The 17,327-nt window shown below is 35.5% G+C and overlaps 2 protein-coding genes across 5 annotated transcripts; both read right to left on the bottom strand.

Annotated features, from left to right (window-relative positions):
- Positions 1-1,120: 1,120 nt before the first annotated feature.
- Positions 1,121-4,737, bottom strand: LOC126708374 (uncharacterized protein ycf36). Its single transcript, XM_050408167.1, has 4 exons — positions 4,190-4,737; positions 3,764-3,792; positions 2,862-2,918; positions 1,121-1,657 (listed from the first exon to the last, which is right to left on the bottom strand). Exons 1-4 carry the CDS (start codon positions 4,683-4,685, stop codon positions 1,457-1,459), a joined length of 783 nt encoding a protein of 260 aa, XP_050264124.1. The 5' UTR covers positions 4,686-4,737; the 3' UTR covers positions 1,121-1,456.
- A 704-nt stretch (positions 4,738-5,441) lies between these two features.
- LOC126708354 (serine/threonine-protein kinase EDR1) lies at positions 5,442-16,114 on the bottom strand. 4 transcript variants are annotated; one of them, XM_050408145.1, is made up of 15 exons: positions 15,427-16,113; positions 14,158-14,598; positions 13,788-13,891; positions 11,935-13,013; positions 11,417-11,653; positions 9,629-9,669; positions 9,387-9,428; positions 9,064-9,132; positions 8,845-8,945; positions 8,437-8,515; positions 8,259-8,357; positions 8,049-8,117; positions 7,872-7,921; positions 7,580-7,756; positions 5,442-6,042 (listed from the first exon to the last, which is right to left on the bottom strand). In XM_050408145.1, exons 1-15 carry the CDS (start codon positions 15,871-15,873, stop codon positions 5,949-5,951), a joined length of 3,129 nt encoding a protein of 1,042 aa, XP_050264102.1. In that variant the 5' UTR covers positions 15,874-16,113; the 3' UTR covers positions 5,442-5,948. The 4 variants fall into 4 exon arrangements, with proteins under 4 accessions (XP_050264102.1, XP_050264111.1, XP_050264106.1 ...); XM_050408154.1 differs by lacking the exon at positions 11,417-11,653 and having other exon boundaries at positions 15,427-16,114; XM_050408149.1 differs by lacking the exon at positions 9,387-9,428 and having other exon boundaries at positions 15,427-16,112.
- Between the last annotated feature and the right edge of the window lie 1,213 nt (positions 16,115-17,327).

The raw sequence follows: 17,327 nt of genomic DNA, 5'->3' as shown, positions 1-17,327 counted from the left end.
ATTTTTAAAAAAAAATATGAGTGTTACTTTAGGTGAGTTGAATCATAACTTGATAATAACTTAAGTATTTATGAACTCATGTCCTTTTAATTTGAATATTCTGTTTGGAATCGAATATTCTAGTTTCTAATTTGGATATATTGTTTGGAATCGGATATTCTAGTTTCTTATTATCGAGTCAAATTAAGAACTGAACTAATATATCTAATTATTATGTTAAAATTGTGTACAAAAATCATATGTATGGATGATTTAGTTGATTGCAAGTTCAAATTCTTGAAGACATGCAAAACTGAAAAGGTGAAGGTTTAGAACAACAGTGTTATGTCTAACCATTGTTATTCTACCGCTTAAGTTAGATTTCTCTCTTTTTTTTAGTAAAATAATTATTCACTCAAGAAATATTAACTTTTTCTTTTGGGATTATCCATTTTTAAGATTATTGCCTCTGTTATTTTCTATGAATCGTCTCTATAGGTGGATCACATTAATGAATGATTATTAATGGTTCGTAATCACATGCAAGTGGTTCATTATCGGCTCAATCCACATTTAACATGTGGGCATTATTTGCCTCTTGCCCATGCGGCTAATGGGGTCTAAATATCTGAAACTTTCAAATAGTGGCCTAGGCCCCAGATGTGGCGGATCTAAGCAATATAACTAGCATGCTGAGCAAAAAAGATCTTGATGTGGTACCTAGTAGAGCAGGCCTTGGTTTGGTGCCAAGCAACGCAGATCCTACTCTCTTTGGCCCATCTCTCCTATCATTTATACTTCATTTTAAGAGATCAAATTGAAGCATATAACATTGTAATTTGACAAGAATGCTGAAGATAGATTATCATTATGTACAAAAAAACTTTGTACTAACAAATATTATTCTATCAATCTATCCTTTTTGGTTTATCAACCTTTCTTCGCTTATTTTTTTAAAAGCTTTGTCTGAAATGAGACTTTCCTCTTACTTTTTCCAAAGAGAGATCAGAAACGTGTATCATGAGTTTCACTACTTACACATTTTAAACCTCAAATACATGAATAGTTATATTTCAGATTACATGTAAATAATCTAAACCACGTCAAAGTGATAATAATGTAAACCACATTTACAAGAGGATGCATTCAAGCTATGTGAATTCAAATGATAAAGTTCTTAAAATTACACATTAGGCTCTCTTAAAATGTTACACTTGATACCACCTGCCCTTGTAGGTGATATGGTACCCCGTGCACGAAGTGCTTAGGGGTTTAGTGAAGGAGGAGTTTGAGCAGCAAGGTCAGCAGCATATGAAAGTATATATTTCTAACTATATCCACAAAACAAAACAAAAAAAAAAAAAAAAAAAAAAAAAAAATCCATATGAAAAACTGTACGGAAGGAAAATTAATGACATGATTCTGCCTTTACACTGAATAAGATACATTACTATAGAACTGAAAGCTGCTTCATGAATTATGGAAGACCAGGTTCACCGCAAAATGCGTCTGGCTCAAATGATCTTGCAGACTCATCATTGTAAACACCAGGTATTACTCTACCACTGGCTTCTACCTTTTGGCCACCATCAATGTTAATGAGGAGAAGAACACATACAAACAGTGATGCAGCAAGACTCACAAGAGTGAACTTTAATCTGCTCAGCACAGGTTTGACCTGTTGTAGAAGATATAGCACCCACATGAGTTTGAATTTACCCAAAGATGAAGTTTATTGTTATATTAGGATATTACTATAAATATTGTAGACCATGGTTTTGTAATATCATGGGTTACTATAGTTTTATGGTTACCAAACTAAGCCTATTAAAAGTCATAATATGAGAGAGAGAGAGAGAGAGAGAGAGATGCTGTATACATATTTTCTATACAATAAGCTATACAATAGTGTCCATATGTATAGAGCCTATAGTTTACCTAGGATATCCTTAATTGTCCTTGATTTTAGTCTCAATCAAGGATACCAACACGTACTATATGTGGTAAATGTGATAAACTATTAACAAAGTTGTAGACATTAAGAGCTTTCTATTGTGGACATAGGCCTACGTTAATTTTCTTACTTATCTATCACTCTCAGTCTCCCAATAACAATTCTAACAAGTGCAAAAGGAAGCACCTCCAAGAGGGGGGAAAAAGGACATTCAACACTTGCAAGTCTGTAGTTCATAGTTCAATGTCCTGACGTTGACTATTAAAGACATTTTGTATCACCATGAGTAGTTATGAAATGGCATGAATTGAAAAGGCAAATCAATGAACCATACATTTGGACACGAAAGCACATTTTTCCGACTTCCAAAAACTCTTGAAGCCATAGAAAACTCTCCCATTTTCTCTGTGCTGCCTAATTAGCTGAAGAGTAGGCAAAAGGGGTATACATAGTCTATATAGAAACTATGTCACCATAACTCTTGTTAACGGCTTTTACTTGTGAGAACAATTCTGCATGACTTAGATGACAATATTACATGCCATAAAGCACTGCCAAGATTCCTTTTTTAAACAAGGATCCTGCTGTCTAAGTATCAACCAGGAGGTTTAGAGAACACAAAAACAAGTTTAGCTTTTAGTTCAAAAACTTCTACAACTCCTGAGAAAGCAAATATTAATAGCTATATGCCAGAGCGCTCATAGGCCATTTTGAAGGTTGAATGACAATACAAATGGTCACTTTCATTTCTTTTCCTTGAAATTTACATTGAAATTCTGCCATAAGTCATCTTTCCTTGAAGTTAATAGCAAAGCATCCTTAAAAAAATCATTTATGTTCCTTGATTCATAATAAACAAGAGCCTCCAGCATCAAACAGTCAAAGATCATTATAATTACACCAAGTCTGTAAAATATAACTAACTTACAGAAAATGAACCAAGGAGCCTGTCACGTGCCAAAACTTCAGCAGTTTTAACCCATACCTGTTGAAGAAATTCAATTCAGGCTTCAATAATGTAAAACTATAAACTGAACTTTAAAAAAAGAATTTTCATCTGTAGTGCTAGGAAACATAAGAAAATGTAAAAAAATGTAGGAATCAATGAATCATATAAAAAACAAATGACACAGGAAATATGCACTAGATTTGCATTATGAACTATTGAACAAAAAAAGATTTTCTTTATGAACTATAAAAACATTGTTAACAAAAGCCATCCACCAAATCCTTGGTATATAATTAACAGTTTGAAATGAAAATTGATACTTAGAAACCATTGCTTTTATCTTTTACTAAATATTCATTCTTGAAAATTTTCCACACAATACCAAATTTCTTCATAAATTCTGTGGCTACCAAATAAGCTTACAACAACATCACAACCTTGTCTCCATAATTTTCTGAATTCCAGACTGCCCAAATGCCAAACAGATATCAAATTTTATTGCAATTCCCTTGAGTGAGAAGTCAAGGGACTGTCACCTCATGTATTAAACGTTTACATATAATGCTTATTAGTTAGTAGTGTCTCATGAGCAAGATCATTTTCTTAAGGTTGGTAGAAAAGGTCAAGAGAAAGTAAGAAACTAAAATTTTACGAAACATTCAAATTTTCGTTGATCTCCACGCAAGCAACAACATATGCAATTATTATCCAACTTACTTCAGGTAATGTAGTTCCATTTGGAAGCAAAAAAATGATACAAAGAAAGACATTTGAAAATTCAGCTTTCCAAAATATTCTTCACATTCCTTAGAAATGAAAAATAAGGTAGGGAAGCACAAACTATATTGAATTAAAGACAAAACAAAATAGAATTCATGTACCTGACCATCATACCATCCTGTCTCTTCATCTGCAAAAAAGAGAGGGAAAAAACTACTCCATCAATCACCTAAACCTCCACACAAGTGTTAAGCTCTGGTTGGTTGCTAAGAAAATGAAGTAAGAGAAACTAAAAACCATGCCTCATACAACTTTCTTAGTTGAAGAAGTTAGAATTCTTAAAAACCAAGAGAACATAGATTAGAAAAAAGGGTCAAACTTAAAATCCAAATTATACCCTTTTTAAGTTTGGATGAATTCTAGTTTTCGTCATATAGTTTACTATATTAGTCTAACTTAAAAATTGTAATTTAGATTTTGAGAAGGAAAAAAAATCAGATATTCAAGTTGTTTGCTTTCCTCAACTTTCACAGCAACCAACCAAGTGAAGTTAGATAACATAGAAAACAGAGCATTTATATATATACATTCAACAGTGGCACTAAGCAATCGATTGCCCACATAAGCCCAACCCAGATACATTCTCAAAACGGCGAGAGTCACCACAAAAACCCCACTTGAAAAAGCACATAAAACCCTCTTCAATGGCTCAGAATCTGGACCCACAGTGCCAAGCCAGGCCACAGGGAGGCCAATAAAGAGAGCAAAAGAAGTGCCTGTGATGAACAACCTGGAGCTGTATTGAGCAATGTCACCTGAGGCCCATGAGAATGGGAAGGAGGTGGAGAGGTTTTGGTACTCATTTATGGGTTGCTGTTCTAGTGGAACAGGGCACTCTGTTTCTGGTTGTGGAGTATTGCTTCCATTTCTGAAGGATGATGAGGAAAAGGGTATTTTGGGAATTTGGGTTTTGTAGTTGTAATGGTAACGATGATGGTGGTAGAGTTTGGGGTTTGGAATTGGGAAGATGGGTGGATATTTGTTGGGTTTGGAGGGAAAGAAGAGGGTTAATTGGGTGGCCATCTCTTTGGATAACTTTTTCTGTTTGCTAAAGATTGTTGGACACTAGCTCTATCCAAATAAAGATTCTTTTTAGTTATTTCACCAAAAAAATAATAGTAATAAAGTGTTTTTTTTTGTTTATCCTTTATAATTACTTCTTTTACTATCTAATTTAGATTGTATTAGTATTTATTTATTTATTAGTGGAAGGGTGTCATGCCAGGTCAGGTCTATTTTGCTTGATGTGTTTTGACTTTCTGGACTGATTAATAGTGTGATTGAAGATGAGAATCAAGTGCTGCAATGAGGTATAGGAATATACCAAGGATGTAAGTAATAATTGAGCGATTGTAGTGCGGACTATATGCCCAAGTAGTGGCCCAGAATTTGACAAGAACTTTTAAAGAGAAAATATGTGTAGTATGTAGGAACAACTAAGTTACCCATTGAGTTAATCTATAATTTTTAGGTTCATATGATCTAATGTCCTGAGTTCAAGTCATTTAACCGACACTTTAAATCATCCCAAAACAAAATTTTCTTTTAATTACCCTGATGTGAGTATGGTATCAAAAGACTACCTTAAAAATAAAGGGTACAACTAATCATTCAGACGATCTTACAGCATTTGATTATTAGAACCACCTCAAATAGTGGAAAATCAAAATTATTTGTCCCTGAATTATCGCAAGCAGCAAAGTGAGGTTTTCATCCAGATTGAGGTTAGCAGCAGTCATAGTTACTATAAATAACTTTCTTTTATCTACCACGTGTAACTTATGAGATGGTCTTTTTTCATTCCAAAAATCAAGCTTTATAATAACACATCTTATGCAAATAATTTCTTTTCCTATTTTGATCTTTCTTTTTCACAATATACTGCAGAGATCAAATGTATACAATTCACCAAACATGATCTCCACAGATAAAGAACTTGATAAAATTATTTTTTTTTTGTTCTTTTTTTCTTTTTTTCCTTTCTTTCTCAACCTCCTCCCCGCATTTTTCTTTTTTTCCCTCCTGGGACATTCTTACATTTAGAATGATTCTACCTACTTACACAACTAACTTCATTGGTATCCTCCACTGCACTTTTGCAGCTGTTCGGTTAGGAGGACCACCAAATTGTTCTGAATGGGTTGTGCTGAGCTCCCACTTTGAATGAACCTAACACTTCCCAATCCAGCATTCTCTCAAGTTTCTTTGCATAAAAAGAAAAAAAACCTCAGCTCCTCCAGCTCTTTGAGCCGGAGAACAACTATTATTACAATGGTGTTGATCTGGTCACTGTGTCAATCGATTTGTAGGTACAACTAGACGTTGAAGATGGCGAAGACTGGACATAAGCTGTGAGAAAGAGGGCCGTAGATCTGGGTCCCTGCAAAAAAGTAAACATACTTAAATGGATTAAAGTTGATAAGCAGGATATCACTGCAACCCAGTATTCCATCACAAAGCACATCTATGTATTCTTGAATTAATAATTGCTATTTACTATAACAAGAACATGGTATAACTTTTTTAATTGACCTTATGTCTCAAGATTATGGGGTTTAATATCATAATTTGATCTTTTTAAAAACTTTTTTTTTTTTATAGGTAAGAAAAAATATTATTGAAAAAGGAAAAGCATGAAAAATACACAAGGTTCACAGTAGTGAACAAAGGGGAACAGAAATAAAAAACAAACAGACTTGACACAAAACTATTCTAAGAGATAAAAGAAAATTCATAAGTGTAGAGCAATCCGAGATACCCTAACACCGAGACCAATCATAAAGGGTCTGATGGCATACATCTAACAACTGAGCCAAAGATTTTCCAGTATCCTCAAAAGAACACCAATTCCATTCAGTCCAAATAGTCCACTTTAAACAACCCAGAACCAAATTCCAAATGTCAAAATTATGTTTCCCAAGCCAATGATACCAACCAAAAAATAAGTCTGCAACAAAACCTGGCATAACCCAATCAATCCCAAATAACCAAGGCATATCCGTCCACAAAGAATGAACTACCGGACAAAAAATCAGCTAGTGATCCACAGATTCCTCATTACAACAACGATTCGCCAAAGTGCGATCACGGAGCATAAAGTTATCCAAAGTTAGAATTTGACCATGAGCTGCAGTCCACATAAAGAATGCCACCCTTTTTGGAACCTTTACTTTCCCAATGCCCTTCCAAGGGAAAGTAGAAAGAGGTTCATTTCGAATCTTATGATAGAAAGACTGAACATCAAACTTCCCACTGCCATTGAGACGCCAACAAAATCTATCACTACCTCCACCCCTAGGAATCCGAGTTTTAATGAAATGAAGAAGGGAGTAGGAAGCCGCTAATTCCCAATCATTAACTTCCCTATAAAATCTCAAACTCCAAACTCTATCATTATCTCCAAATGGAGGACTTAACACTTCTGAAATACAAGCTTCCTTATTGGCTACACACACAAATAACTGTGGATAAAGAGTTTTAAGAGAATTGTCTCCAGTCCACTTATCATGCCAAAAAAGAATACAAGAACCATCCCCCACCACAAAGGACAAATGCTTAGAAAAGTTTTCCCAACCTTCACTAATACTTCACCATAAACCACAACCATGAGCCCTTCTACAAACTCTAGTACTCTACCCCCCTGTCCCTTCCCCATATTTCATGGCTATGACCCTCCGCCACAAATGAGTAGTTTCATGACCATACATACATATATATATATATATATATTGTCACTTCTGTATTTTGAGTCCATACTATGCATAATTGATGAAAAATAAAAAATGTTACATGGATTTTAGAATTTCTCTTCAATATTTCATTAGGATGGACATCTAAATTGATTTTATATAATTGCCTAATAACCATAATAAGTGCAGTCCCAATTGTCAATAAGGATAACAAAGTCTAAATCTTACGTTTGCCAGCAATCACATATTATCTGTGCTACTACTGGATCAACCTCTTCTGGAATTTCAAGACGCCTATTCTGGAATCCAACAGCTCCAACAACCTGCATTGGGTTCAACCCTTTCCAAGGGATACGTAAAGTAGATAACTCCCACAATATGATACCAAAGCTATATACATCACACCTGCAAACAAGAAAACCTGATTATGCCAGACATCTATGGCATTGAAAATTTTCCAAAATGGACCTGCCTGGCTACAGCAATTAGGCAGATTACAAGCACAAGCATATTAACTTACTTCTCATTGGCACGTTCATTCCTTAGAACTTCAGGTGCCATCCATTCAGGCTGCAGTATCATAGCAGCTTTTATCAACACATATTTTTATTAAGCAACAAGGTAAAATGATGAAAGAAAGGGCCACAAATGGGACATCAACATAGAATCTGTTTGGTTATTCACACTTAATTATTACCGTTCCAGCGGTAGACTGAGAAGACAGAAACGTGTGGTGCTTTGTGCGTGACAAACCAAAATCACAAACCTGCAGACAGAAACCAAAAATTGAAGAAGATTCAATTGATGGCTCTCACCAAACTATATGGCAGTTCTTCTATTTAATAAAAGTAACAACAAATACAATCAGGGAAAAGCTCTTAAGTGCAAGAACTTGGATTGAGCAGACCTTAACAACCCAATTTTTATCAACAAGAAGATTTGGAGACTTAAGATCTCGATGCACGATGGGAGGATGGCTTGTGTGCAAGTAATTCATTCCCTTGGCCTGCAAAAAATCAGGCAGTTTGCTCAAGAAAAATGAAGTAAACCAAATACACCAGAAAGAGAGACAATCCAACTTATACCACATCGAGAGCCATCCGCATTCGCCTCTTTTCATCAATTGGAGGATTGGGACGATGCAGTAATCTATACAAACTCCCCCTGCATACCAAGAGAGCTTGAGGGACAAGACAATATAGTACAACAAAATTCCTTGTTTTGTTACATAGTTTCTTGGTAGAAACTTACAATTACATGACCTAAAAAATCTCTACGATGATATACTTCTTGCCACTTAAAATAAAGACAGATAAACTCTAAAAATGACACAAATAACACTCTCAATGGGGTCACAAAAGAAAAGAATAACACCCTCAAGGAATTTTACAGAAGTCAAGTAAACATGGTAAATTGGATATGCAGGTAGATCAACTAAAAATATGATACTAATTAACACCAATATAACAAATGGAGTACAGAAAAGAATTAACCTGGGAAGAAACTCTGTCAGTATTGAGAAATGTGGGGAGCGAGTAACTGCTCCCATGAAAAGGACAACATTAGGATGTCTCAGTCTTAACATGATTTCAACCTGCATGAGGCAACCAAGAGGAATTGTCTTCAGTAATAAAAAGAAAATTAATTCTAGTAGATATTTGGCTTATAGTAAAACAACAATATATAATGTAAGTTAAATATATTCCACTTACTTCACTTTTAAACTGAACCAATGAATCACCAGAGAAATCTTGGTCTAGAAACTTCTTGACAGCAACTTCCTGAAAAAACATTTCATATAATGTCAAGAAGAACAAATAAAATGTCTTAAAATGGTTAAAATGGATCAGTCAAATTCATATTCCAGGGTCACCCTAAAAAGTCCTTATGACCAATTGACAGAATAGGAGTTTTTTTTTTTTTTGGTTGACATAATGAGTTTTAATTTCAAAAAGAAAAAAACTATTGAAATTATTTCTTTCACAAAGCTGTTGAAGCAATCAGAAGATTTTGATAGAATTGCTGCATTGTTTACCACTATCGAATTAACGTATGAAACATTGAATCTGACGATCCTCTGATTGGTGAAAAAAAGAAACTACTAATGTTAGTCATAAAAAGTTCAAAAGCACTCATACAATTGTTGCTAATTTTACCACTTTGTGGTCATCAAAACTTGTTTAGAAAGAATACATTTTATGCATTTTTATAAGTCCTAAAGGTAACCGCGAACAAAAAAAATAGATGGATAGTCACTGTGTTAAAAGTACAACTCACAGTGCCATTCCAATCTGCACGATAAACCTCACCATATGAACCTGCAAAACACATCATGTGGGAGTATTATCAAACAGAAGTACAGGTTAGTGCTCCTGAACGGATAATATAAAAATAGATAGCAAAACATTGACAAGTTTAACATGCTGATGCAGGAAGCACAAGAAGGCCAAAGGATTGGTAGCAATAATCCATACATCTTTCCAAACTCATTTCCTTCTTTTGTTGATTATAAATGTTAAAGCTAATTGTTTTTTTAACAAGCGATTCATGAAGTTTTATTGAAAAGAGAGTTACTTCAAGCTCACGATGATGAACACAAAGAAACTTATAAGTTACAAGGAATCAGACAGACAAGCTAAGAGAACTATGAAACTCAAATATGGAAATAGAAATACAATGAGTGAAGTTCCAAGCCCAATACCACTTGAACAAGGAACAAAGCAATAAGGATTTCAATTGCTCTAGGGACCTCTCAACATCGATTTCCCCCATTACCTCTATTCCCATTTTCCCCACTGTCCTCAAGTGGCTTAAACAATGGACACACAGGCTCGACTTTAGTTCAAATTGAGCATCAATAAGCAGACTCAAGCTTGGCTTAATGTCATCAAGCTCAAGCTTAGCTTGGCCTGGCTAACTTATTACAGGCCCAAATTTGAGATAAGCTAATAATAAGCGAGGTTGCAAAAAATATGAAAGTATTTTAGAGGAAACAATGGACTAAACCAACTAGAAGTTGGTACCATTTTTTAATACATAATTCTTGTAACAATATAATTATCATAGTACTTCTCAAAAAATATATATATATATATATATAATTATCATAGAACTATGAGATATCTTCCCTACTCTACAAGGTTGATAATATGATTATCATCCAGTTGTTTAGTTTTCCAATGAGCTCTAACTCAAATCGCACTTCCTAGCCCTCCAAAAATTGGGGGTGTGGTCAAGGGTTCAAGGGTTCAAGGGGAGAGAGAGAGAGAGAGAGAGAGAGAGAGAGAGAGAGAGATGAGAGATCTATTAGAAATACAACCAGATCTGTGAGAGATCTAAAGCAATTAATGTAACACTAACTTTTGGATAAATAATTGATGTAAAACTAACTTATAGGTAACATGGCACTTCCACCATTTTAGTCGTAGTTTGTTTAAAGCATACACATGTATCAATATTTGTCTGGGACTAGGATTTGAACTTTCACTTGGAGAGTTCAAAAGTAGTTAATTGTTTTGACCAAGAGAGCAATAAGCAGCCAGAGAAGATCTTAAAGCAGAAGCAACACCTTCTCAGCCACTGGTTTTGATTACATCCAACATTCCCATGTGGACTGCCCTTCACATATTGCATAAAGTTGAGTTTGGTATCATTAATCCGAGACTAGCTTTAAACAGAAACAATTATGTCCTTTTATCGCAATGGTGGTTTGGCTCAACTGGTTGGGTAGGTCTTTGGTTCAAATCCTAACAAGAGCGCAATAGAGAGAGAGAGAGAGAGAGAGAGAGAGAGAGAGAAGTATCCTAAAATTGGTACTCTAACCAAAAAGTTTGTAAAAGGATGCATTTTAATTATTCAGGGAAAAAAATCAGCTAAAGAATAAAGACATTAGGTCAACATCAGTACCAACTAAAATGAAAAAGATCTATATAAACCTACACATAAATGCCCTCAAGGCTTCTTCCAAAATGTAATGTCTAACATGATAATACATTGTCTAAATTAACAATTCACTGTCTTTTTCCTTCTATGAAATAGAACAAATTAAGATAAAGAAAATCTTACCAATACCAATTCGTTCACCAATCCGTAGATCCTCCCATGGAATTTCCCATTCTGCAACTTCCCTGAGCACTGGATTAATACCCTCGCTACACGCAATGCGAAGACAACTGCTGGCCATTTCTATTGCAGATTCTTCACCTGATTCAATGCCATTAAATAATCCTCCAATATTATCCTGAAAACACTGTTTCTCATCACTCGATGGTGCAATGTTACGTTGTCTTTTGCAAGATTCAGCTGCAGTGTCCAAAAGATTCATGAATTTGTCAAAGGCCAGGTTGTAATTATTCAGGAGAAAAAGAATCAAGATATTCAGCCAACTTCACTACTAATGAAAATGGAGGAAACACACACACACACGTAACAGTAACATGTCTTCATGGAAAAAGTGAGAAAACATGATTTTTTTTATTATTCCAAAACTCCAGGTCTACCATGATAATTCATCATCTAAATAACCAATTCAACTTTTTTTCTTCTCTATTAAACTGAATAATTCAGATGGAATAAAATCTTACCAATACCAATTCGTTCACCATTTCGTATATCCTCCCATGGAAAATCCCATACTGGAACCCCCCTGAGCACTGGGTTAATACCCTCACTATGAGCATCAACACGGGTACCACTGTTGGCCTTTTCAATTAATTTCGCAGCAGATTCATTTCCCAAATCAATGTCATTAGAAAATCCTCCAATCTTATCCTGAAAGCAGCGTTTATCAGTATTGTCACTGAATGGGGCTGCAGTGTCCAAAAATGATTCAAGAATGCGTTCCTCATTCAAAGCTCTTGCATTCATTTGAAACGGATTGGGAGTAACCATATTTACACCTGTAGCATCGGTCTGGAATTTTTCATTAGTTCCAGTACCAACAAGCACATATCCCTCAGATGTAAATTCAGAGTAGGATAGAATGGTATTTGTCTCCAATTCTTTATTTTGATTGGCTAACCTCTCTGCAGACAGTTTTTGTTTCCCATCACAATTAACATTGTTCAAAGGCTCCAGCTCATGGCTTGACAAAACCTTATAAGGATTATTATCTACATTTTTACCAATTGCCATATCAATATGTTCAAGCACTTTCTGCTCACCCAGATCATGTGAATTTATGTCCAAAAACAAATCTGGTGGAGGAGATGCACCACTCTCTAACAGAACAGCATGTAGTTTCTGTGCAAATTCTGGGTTCTTTGCTGCACTGATTACATACTTTGAGACATCCTTAACTTTCTTTTTCTGTGCGCACGATGCTTTTCCATATTTTCCAGATAAGCTTTCACATGATTTATGCGGTGATGGAAGAAGCTTCTCACACTGGTGTTCAAATCCCTCAATTTGGTTTTCTTTTGTTTGGAACCCTACAACAGAAGCTTCATCTGGCTTTGAACTGCCATCTTTGAAAACACTATCAAGATCAGGCGGTACAGCTAGTGTTCTACTTCCTTCATCATTCATCGAACATATATCTTTGGGTGTTCCTATGACATCTGCAAAGCTCCTTACAGCAAAGCCTGGATTTGGAAGATGACTGCTCGGTACTTCAGCAGGAATTAGGGCGCCAGGAGCACCCATGAGATCAATAATATATTCACTGCATTGAATCAGAAAATTAATTACATACTGACAAATTGTTCCCTAACATCTTAAAGCTTGTTGTATTTTCTTTAGTTAGGCAGCATATATGCCTGAATTGGTAGGAGCAAAATGGAAAACATAGAGCATACACCTTTTGAAATCAAGAGTTCAAATCGAACAACTTAAGAAGAGTCAAAAATCTGAACCCGAATCACTGCAGTAAAATATACAACTGGTAGATGAATGTAAATTTGCCAGAAATATTTATTGGTTCTTTGTACTGTATGAGAAACAGAAGCAGCATGTATCAAAGAAGTAATGTCAAAAGTAATTTTGAAGGGACCATCCTAAAAGGTGCGCAGCTACTATCCAAAATCTAGATGTTAGCTTGTATAGGGATGCATGTGCTGCTTCATTTACCCTTTTTTTTTCCTGTTTTGAAAGCACAATTGGGTACAAAATAGGGAGTAGCAGTCACACGCCAGTAAGCCCTCTGCCACCCCCACCCCAATGAAAATGGGCTTCATCCCTTGTCCCAGTTACAACCCCCCCAAAACCACCCTAAATATTTTACCTGCACCTTATGCAGTCACTCTTGTTCATGTTTGACACAGCATTATGGGTTTAACTACTATAACAAAAAATAAATAAATAAATAACAAAAAACAAAACATGCATAACATATGTGATACCAATTTAAAGTGCCCACATCAAAAAAAAAAAACTTTATCTTAATCCTCAGAAAATTTTATATTTGAAGAATTGAAACATCATGACTGGAGGTTATCACCTTCCATCATCAATTTTGATGAAGTTCACAGCTCCATCATCAGTGCCAGTGTAGTAGCTTCCTTTGACCAGCATACATGGAAGATTAATCCTATCAGCTAGTACCTGGCACCACAAGCATCAAATAAATAACTTCTTGCCAATATTCTTTCCCAGAAGATGACACACATTCTATAATCTTAAAAAAAACAAATAGTAACAAAACAGGGAGCATTTTCCAAATAAAAGAAGAGGGAAATTTTGATAAAAATTAAGCAATCAAGAGCCTAAGGTTAGTTAACAGGTGCAAATATTTTATTCATAATTCAGTAAATATAAGGTAAGTCCATGAATTCATTAAAAAAATAAAAGGCAAGTCCATGATGTTTAACCTTAAATAGCAAGGCCCTGTGGCGGGAAAGTCCAATATCAAGACGTCCGAGGGGAAGAATAATAGTGTTAAGAGAATTCCGCAACTCATAACTTCTCATGTTCCACCTTCTCAACATTTGATCAGCATTGCCAACTGGACCACCCATTCTATCAACAACAAGATCAGCAATTTTCTGAATTAGGCCACTTAAAATCAGACCATGTTTAGAAACTTGACACTCCAGGGATATGGCACATGCTGTCTTCTCAAGCTTTTGAAGTTCAAGATCAACCAAGCGGTTTACTAAAATAACTTCATAGTCAACATTATCTGAAATGTTTATTGCTTGAAGATCCACCAACAATGGCATCGTCCCTTGTGTGTCCAAATTTGAGGTAATGCCATATACATCATAAAATCCATCCATCACTTTTTCATGATAATTGACAACATTATAGCTCTGCAATGCAATAGATATAAAAATTTAGTAAAACCTCTCCCTGCTTATCAAAAAACAATATTGAAAATGAACCATCCAATCACATGGGAAGGTCAAGACAAGACATTGATATTTGACTAAGATTTTCACAATCCAAGTTCCTATAAGGCAAGAACTCCACTGAAATAGGTGCAAAAGGCAAGCGAATTTATAACGAAGAAGCCACATCAATGCGAAACTCAACCTCAACTTCTCAGCGACCAAAGTTTAGAAAAAAGCAAACAACGAGCCCATTGAGAAAAAAGCTTTGGTTACCATAACCAATCTTTTCCCGAATACGAAACATGAGGCAACGCGGAATTAACCTACAACTTCAATTAACATATGCAAAATAAAGTAAATTATCAATGCAAAACAACGATATCCACCAATTCCTATGCAGTGCATTAGAATCAAGACTCAGAAACCCACACAACATGAAAAAATCGATATGCCAATGAGATTTTCCAATCAAAGAATACCACGCCTCACCATCACTCTTCAATGTTTTGGAATCACAATCCAACACCAGCTAATCATACACAAATAGATCCTCAATTCACCAACCCTATATGAAATTCCAAAACCAATGCACCACCAAAGCAATAAAACCTAAAACGCAATTTTGACAAAAATGCCTACAATATAACATACACATAGTTTGGTACAATTAGGGAAATGATTATTCAATCTTAAACACAAATAGATCCAAACAAAAACGAAATTTGAAGAAAAAAACCTAATTCGCTCAAATTCACACACAATTTGCAAAAAAGAACGATAAAGATTCGAAATTGATAGGTACCGTACCCAATATCGAGGCGAGAGAAACTTAACGAGGGCCTGATTATCGGAAATAGAAGCGGAGCCACCGAGACTAATCCGCTTCGCGGCGTCGATCTGAGCGGTCTCGGGATCCTCACGCGAATCGGGATCGGAAGCGCTAATAGCTAGGGCTAACTGTACCTGAAACTCCTCCTCCAACAGATTGAAATCCACCTCAGCAGCAACAACACCACCACCATCGGTAACCGTCCGATCACCTACCGACGACGACGAAGACTCAACGGCACCAATTCTCCCCATTCCGCCGCCGTGCGCGGAGGAGGAAGACTCGGAAGCGCTCGGGCTTTGACTCGGAGTGGGACTCAAATTCGGAGAAGGACGAGTCGACTCGGACGAGGCGAGTCTGTGATGGTCATTGATTCCACCACCACCGATGTGAAGCTTTCTCAGTAGATGCTTCATTTTCGACATCGATCATCAATAACAATCTCAATCTCTCTATCCCTCTAAAGCCTTATTGTTTTCGCTAAATTTTTTTTTTTTTTTAAACTGGGTCTTAACGTGCGCACAATAAGAACAAAGGAGATTCGCTTAACCTGCGCACTTCTCTTCTTCTTCTTCGTCAAGCTACTACTACTACAAACACAACTTGAAAGACTTAAATTAACCGCTCACCCATTCCCTCCAATACACTGTTGTGTATATCTTCTTCTCTTCTCCCAAAATATATATATCTTTTTATTAAAAAAAATTAAATAACAATGTTTATATTGGATTATTATTATAGTATTAAAAAACTATATAATATTCTTATCAAAAAAAAAAAAAACTATATAATATATATAATTTTTTGATGAACCTATGTAATATATATAATTATGCTAAAGTCAAGGCACCAAAACATTAATTCTAGTGTACGACTAAGTCACATTGCTTCTTATCAACTACACTTAATCTTTGCCGTTTGATTAATGTGATAAAGATTTTAAATATGTTGATGTGCATTTTTATTTGTAGTTGAATGGATAAATCCTAATATGCATGATGCATCGGATATATCTAACTACCCTCTTCTACATAATCCATTAGGCCTCGTTTGGGAGGAGGGAATGGAATGGAATGGAAAGGAATGAAAAGAATCATTTTAGAATATTTTTCCATTCCCTTGTTTGGAAGTTTTAATGGAGGGAATGGAAAGCTCATTCCCTTGTTTGGGAGTTTAAGTGGGAGGAAATGGAATGGATAGGAGGGAACACTCATTCCTCTCTATTCCCTTAAAACCTCAAATTTTCATTCTCCCCAAAATTGGGAGGAATGGGAGGGAATGGAATTAGATTTAATGATTTTTTTACTAAAACTCCCAAAATACCCCTATATATTCAACTCTTTATTTTAAAATAGGGGTCTAATAGTAATATTATCAGAAAATGATTCCATTCCATTCCCTCCATGTTGCTCCCAAACAAGATTAGTTACATTCCATTCATTTTCATTCCTTTCCATTCCTTTATTTTAAAACATCCAAACAAGGTTACTTAATTCCATTCCATTCCATTCTTTTCCATTCCTTTCCCTTACTTAAATTTAGTTCATTCCATTTAATTCCTTTCCATTCCATTATATTTCATTCCCTTATAAACTCCCAAACGAAGTCTTAGAGTTATCTTTGGAAATGGCGCTTGTTCAATCCCACATCGGGGAGAGACGTCTTCCACTCATGAGACTTTGGTCTAAGGATACCACTACTACACATGTACACTCATCCTTAGGTCATGGTACACTCATCCTTAGGCCAAAATCTTATAAGGCATGAGTGGGAGGCGTCTCTTTCTGATATGGGATTGAACAAATCCTTGAGGACTAAGACTCAATATCATTTCCAAAAAAGACAATACCTGATTGGGGGTCGAGATGAAAGTCCTCCC

Source organism: Quercus robur, chromosome 2 (genome assembly GCF_932294415.1).
Source record: "Quercus robur chromosome 2, dhQueRobu3.1, whole genome shotgun sequence".
NCBI lineage: Eukaryota > Viridiplantae > Streptophyta > Magnoliopsida > Fagales > Fagaceae > Quercus > Quercus robur.
This window is presented reverse-complemented; position numbering and strand designations above follow the sequence as displayed.

Bases quoted from the DNA above. Each gene is read 5' to 3' on its own strand.
- LOC126708374 (XM_050408167.1), bottom strand. From the start codon at position 4,685: ATGGCCACCCAATTAACCCTCTTCTTTCCCTCCAAACCCAACAAATAT. The intron at 3,793-4,189 runs GTATATATATAA...TCTTTTTTGCAG, and splicing joins GCTTAGTGCCACTGTTGAAT to ATGAAGAGACAGGATGGTAT. The intron at 1,658-2,861 runs GTAAGTTAGTTA...CTTCTACAACAG, and splicing joins GGCTCCTTGGTTCATTTTCT to GTCAAACCTGTGCTGAGCAG.
- LOC126708354 (XM_050408145.1), bottom strand. From the start codon at position 15,873: ATGTCGAAAATGAAGCATCTACTGAGAAAGCTTCACATCGGTGGTGGT. The intron at 9,429-9,628 runs GTGAGTTGTACT...TTCACCAATCAG, and splicing joins GTGCAGATTGGAATGGCACT to AGGATCGTCAGATTCAATGT. The intron at 6,043-7,579 runs GTAAGATTTAGA...ACTTTTTTGCAG, and splicing joins ATATGTGATTGCTGGCAAAC to GGACCCAGATCTACGGCCCT.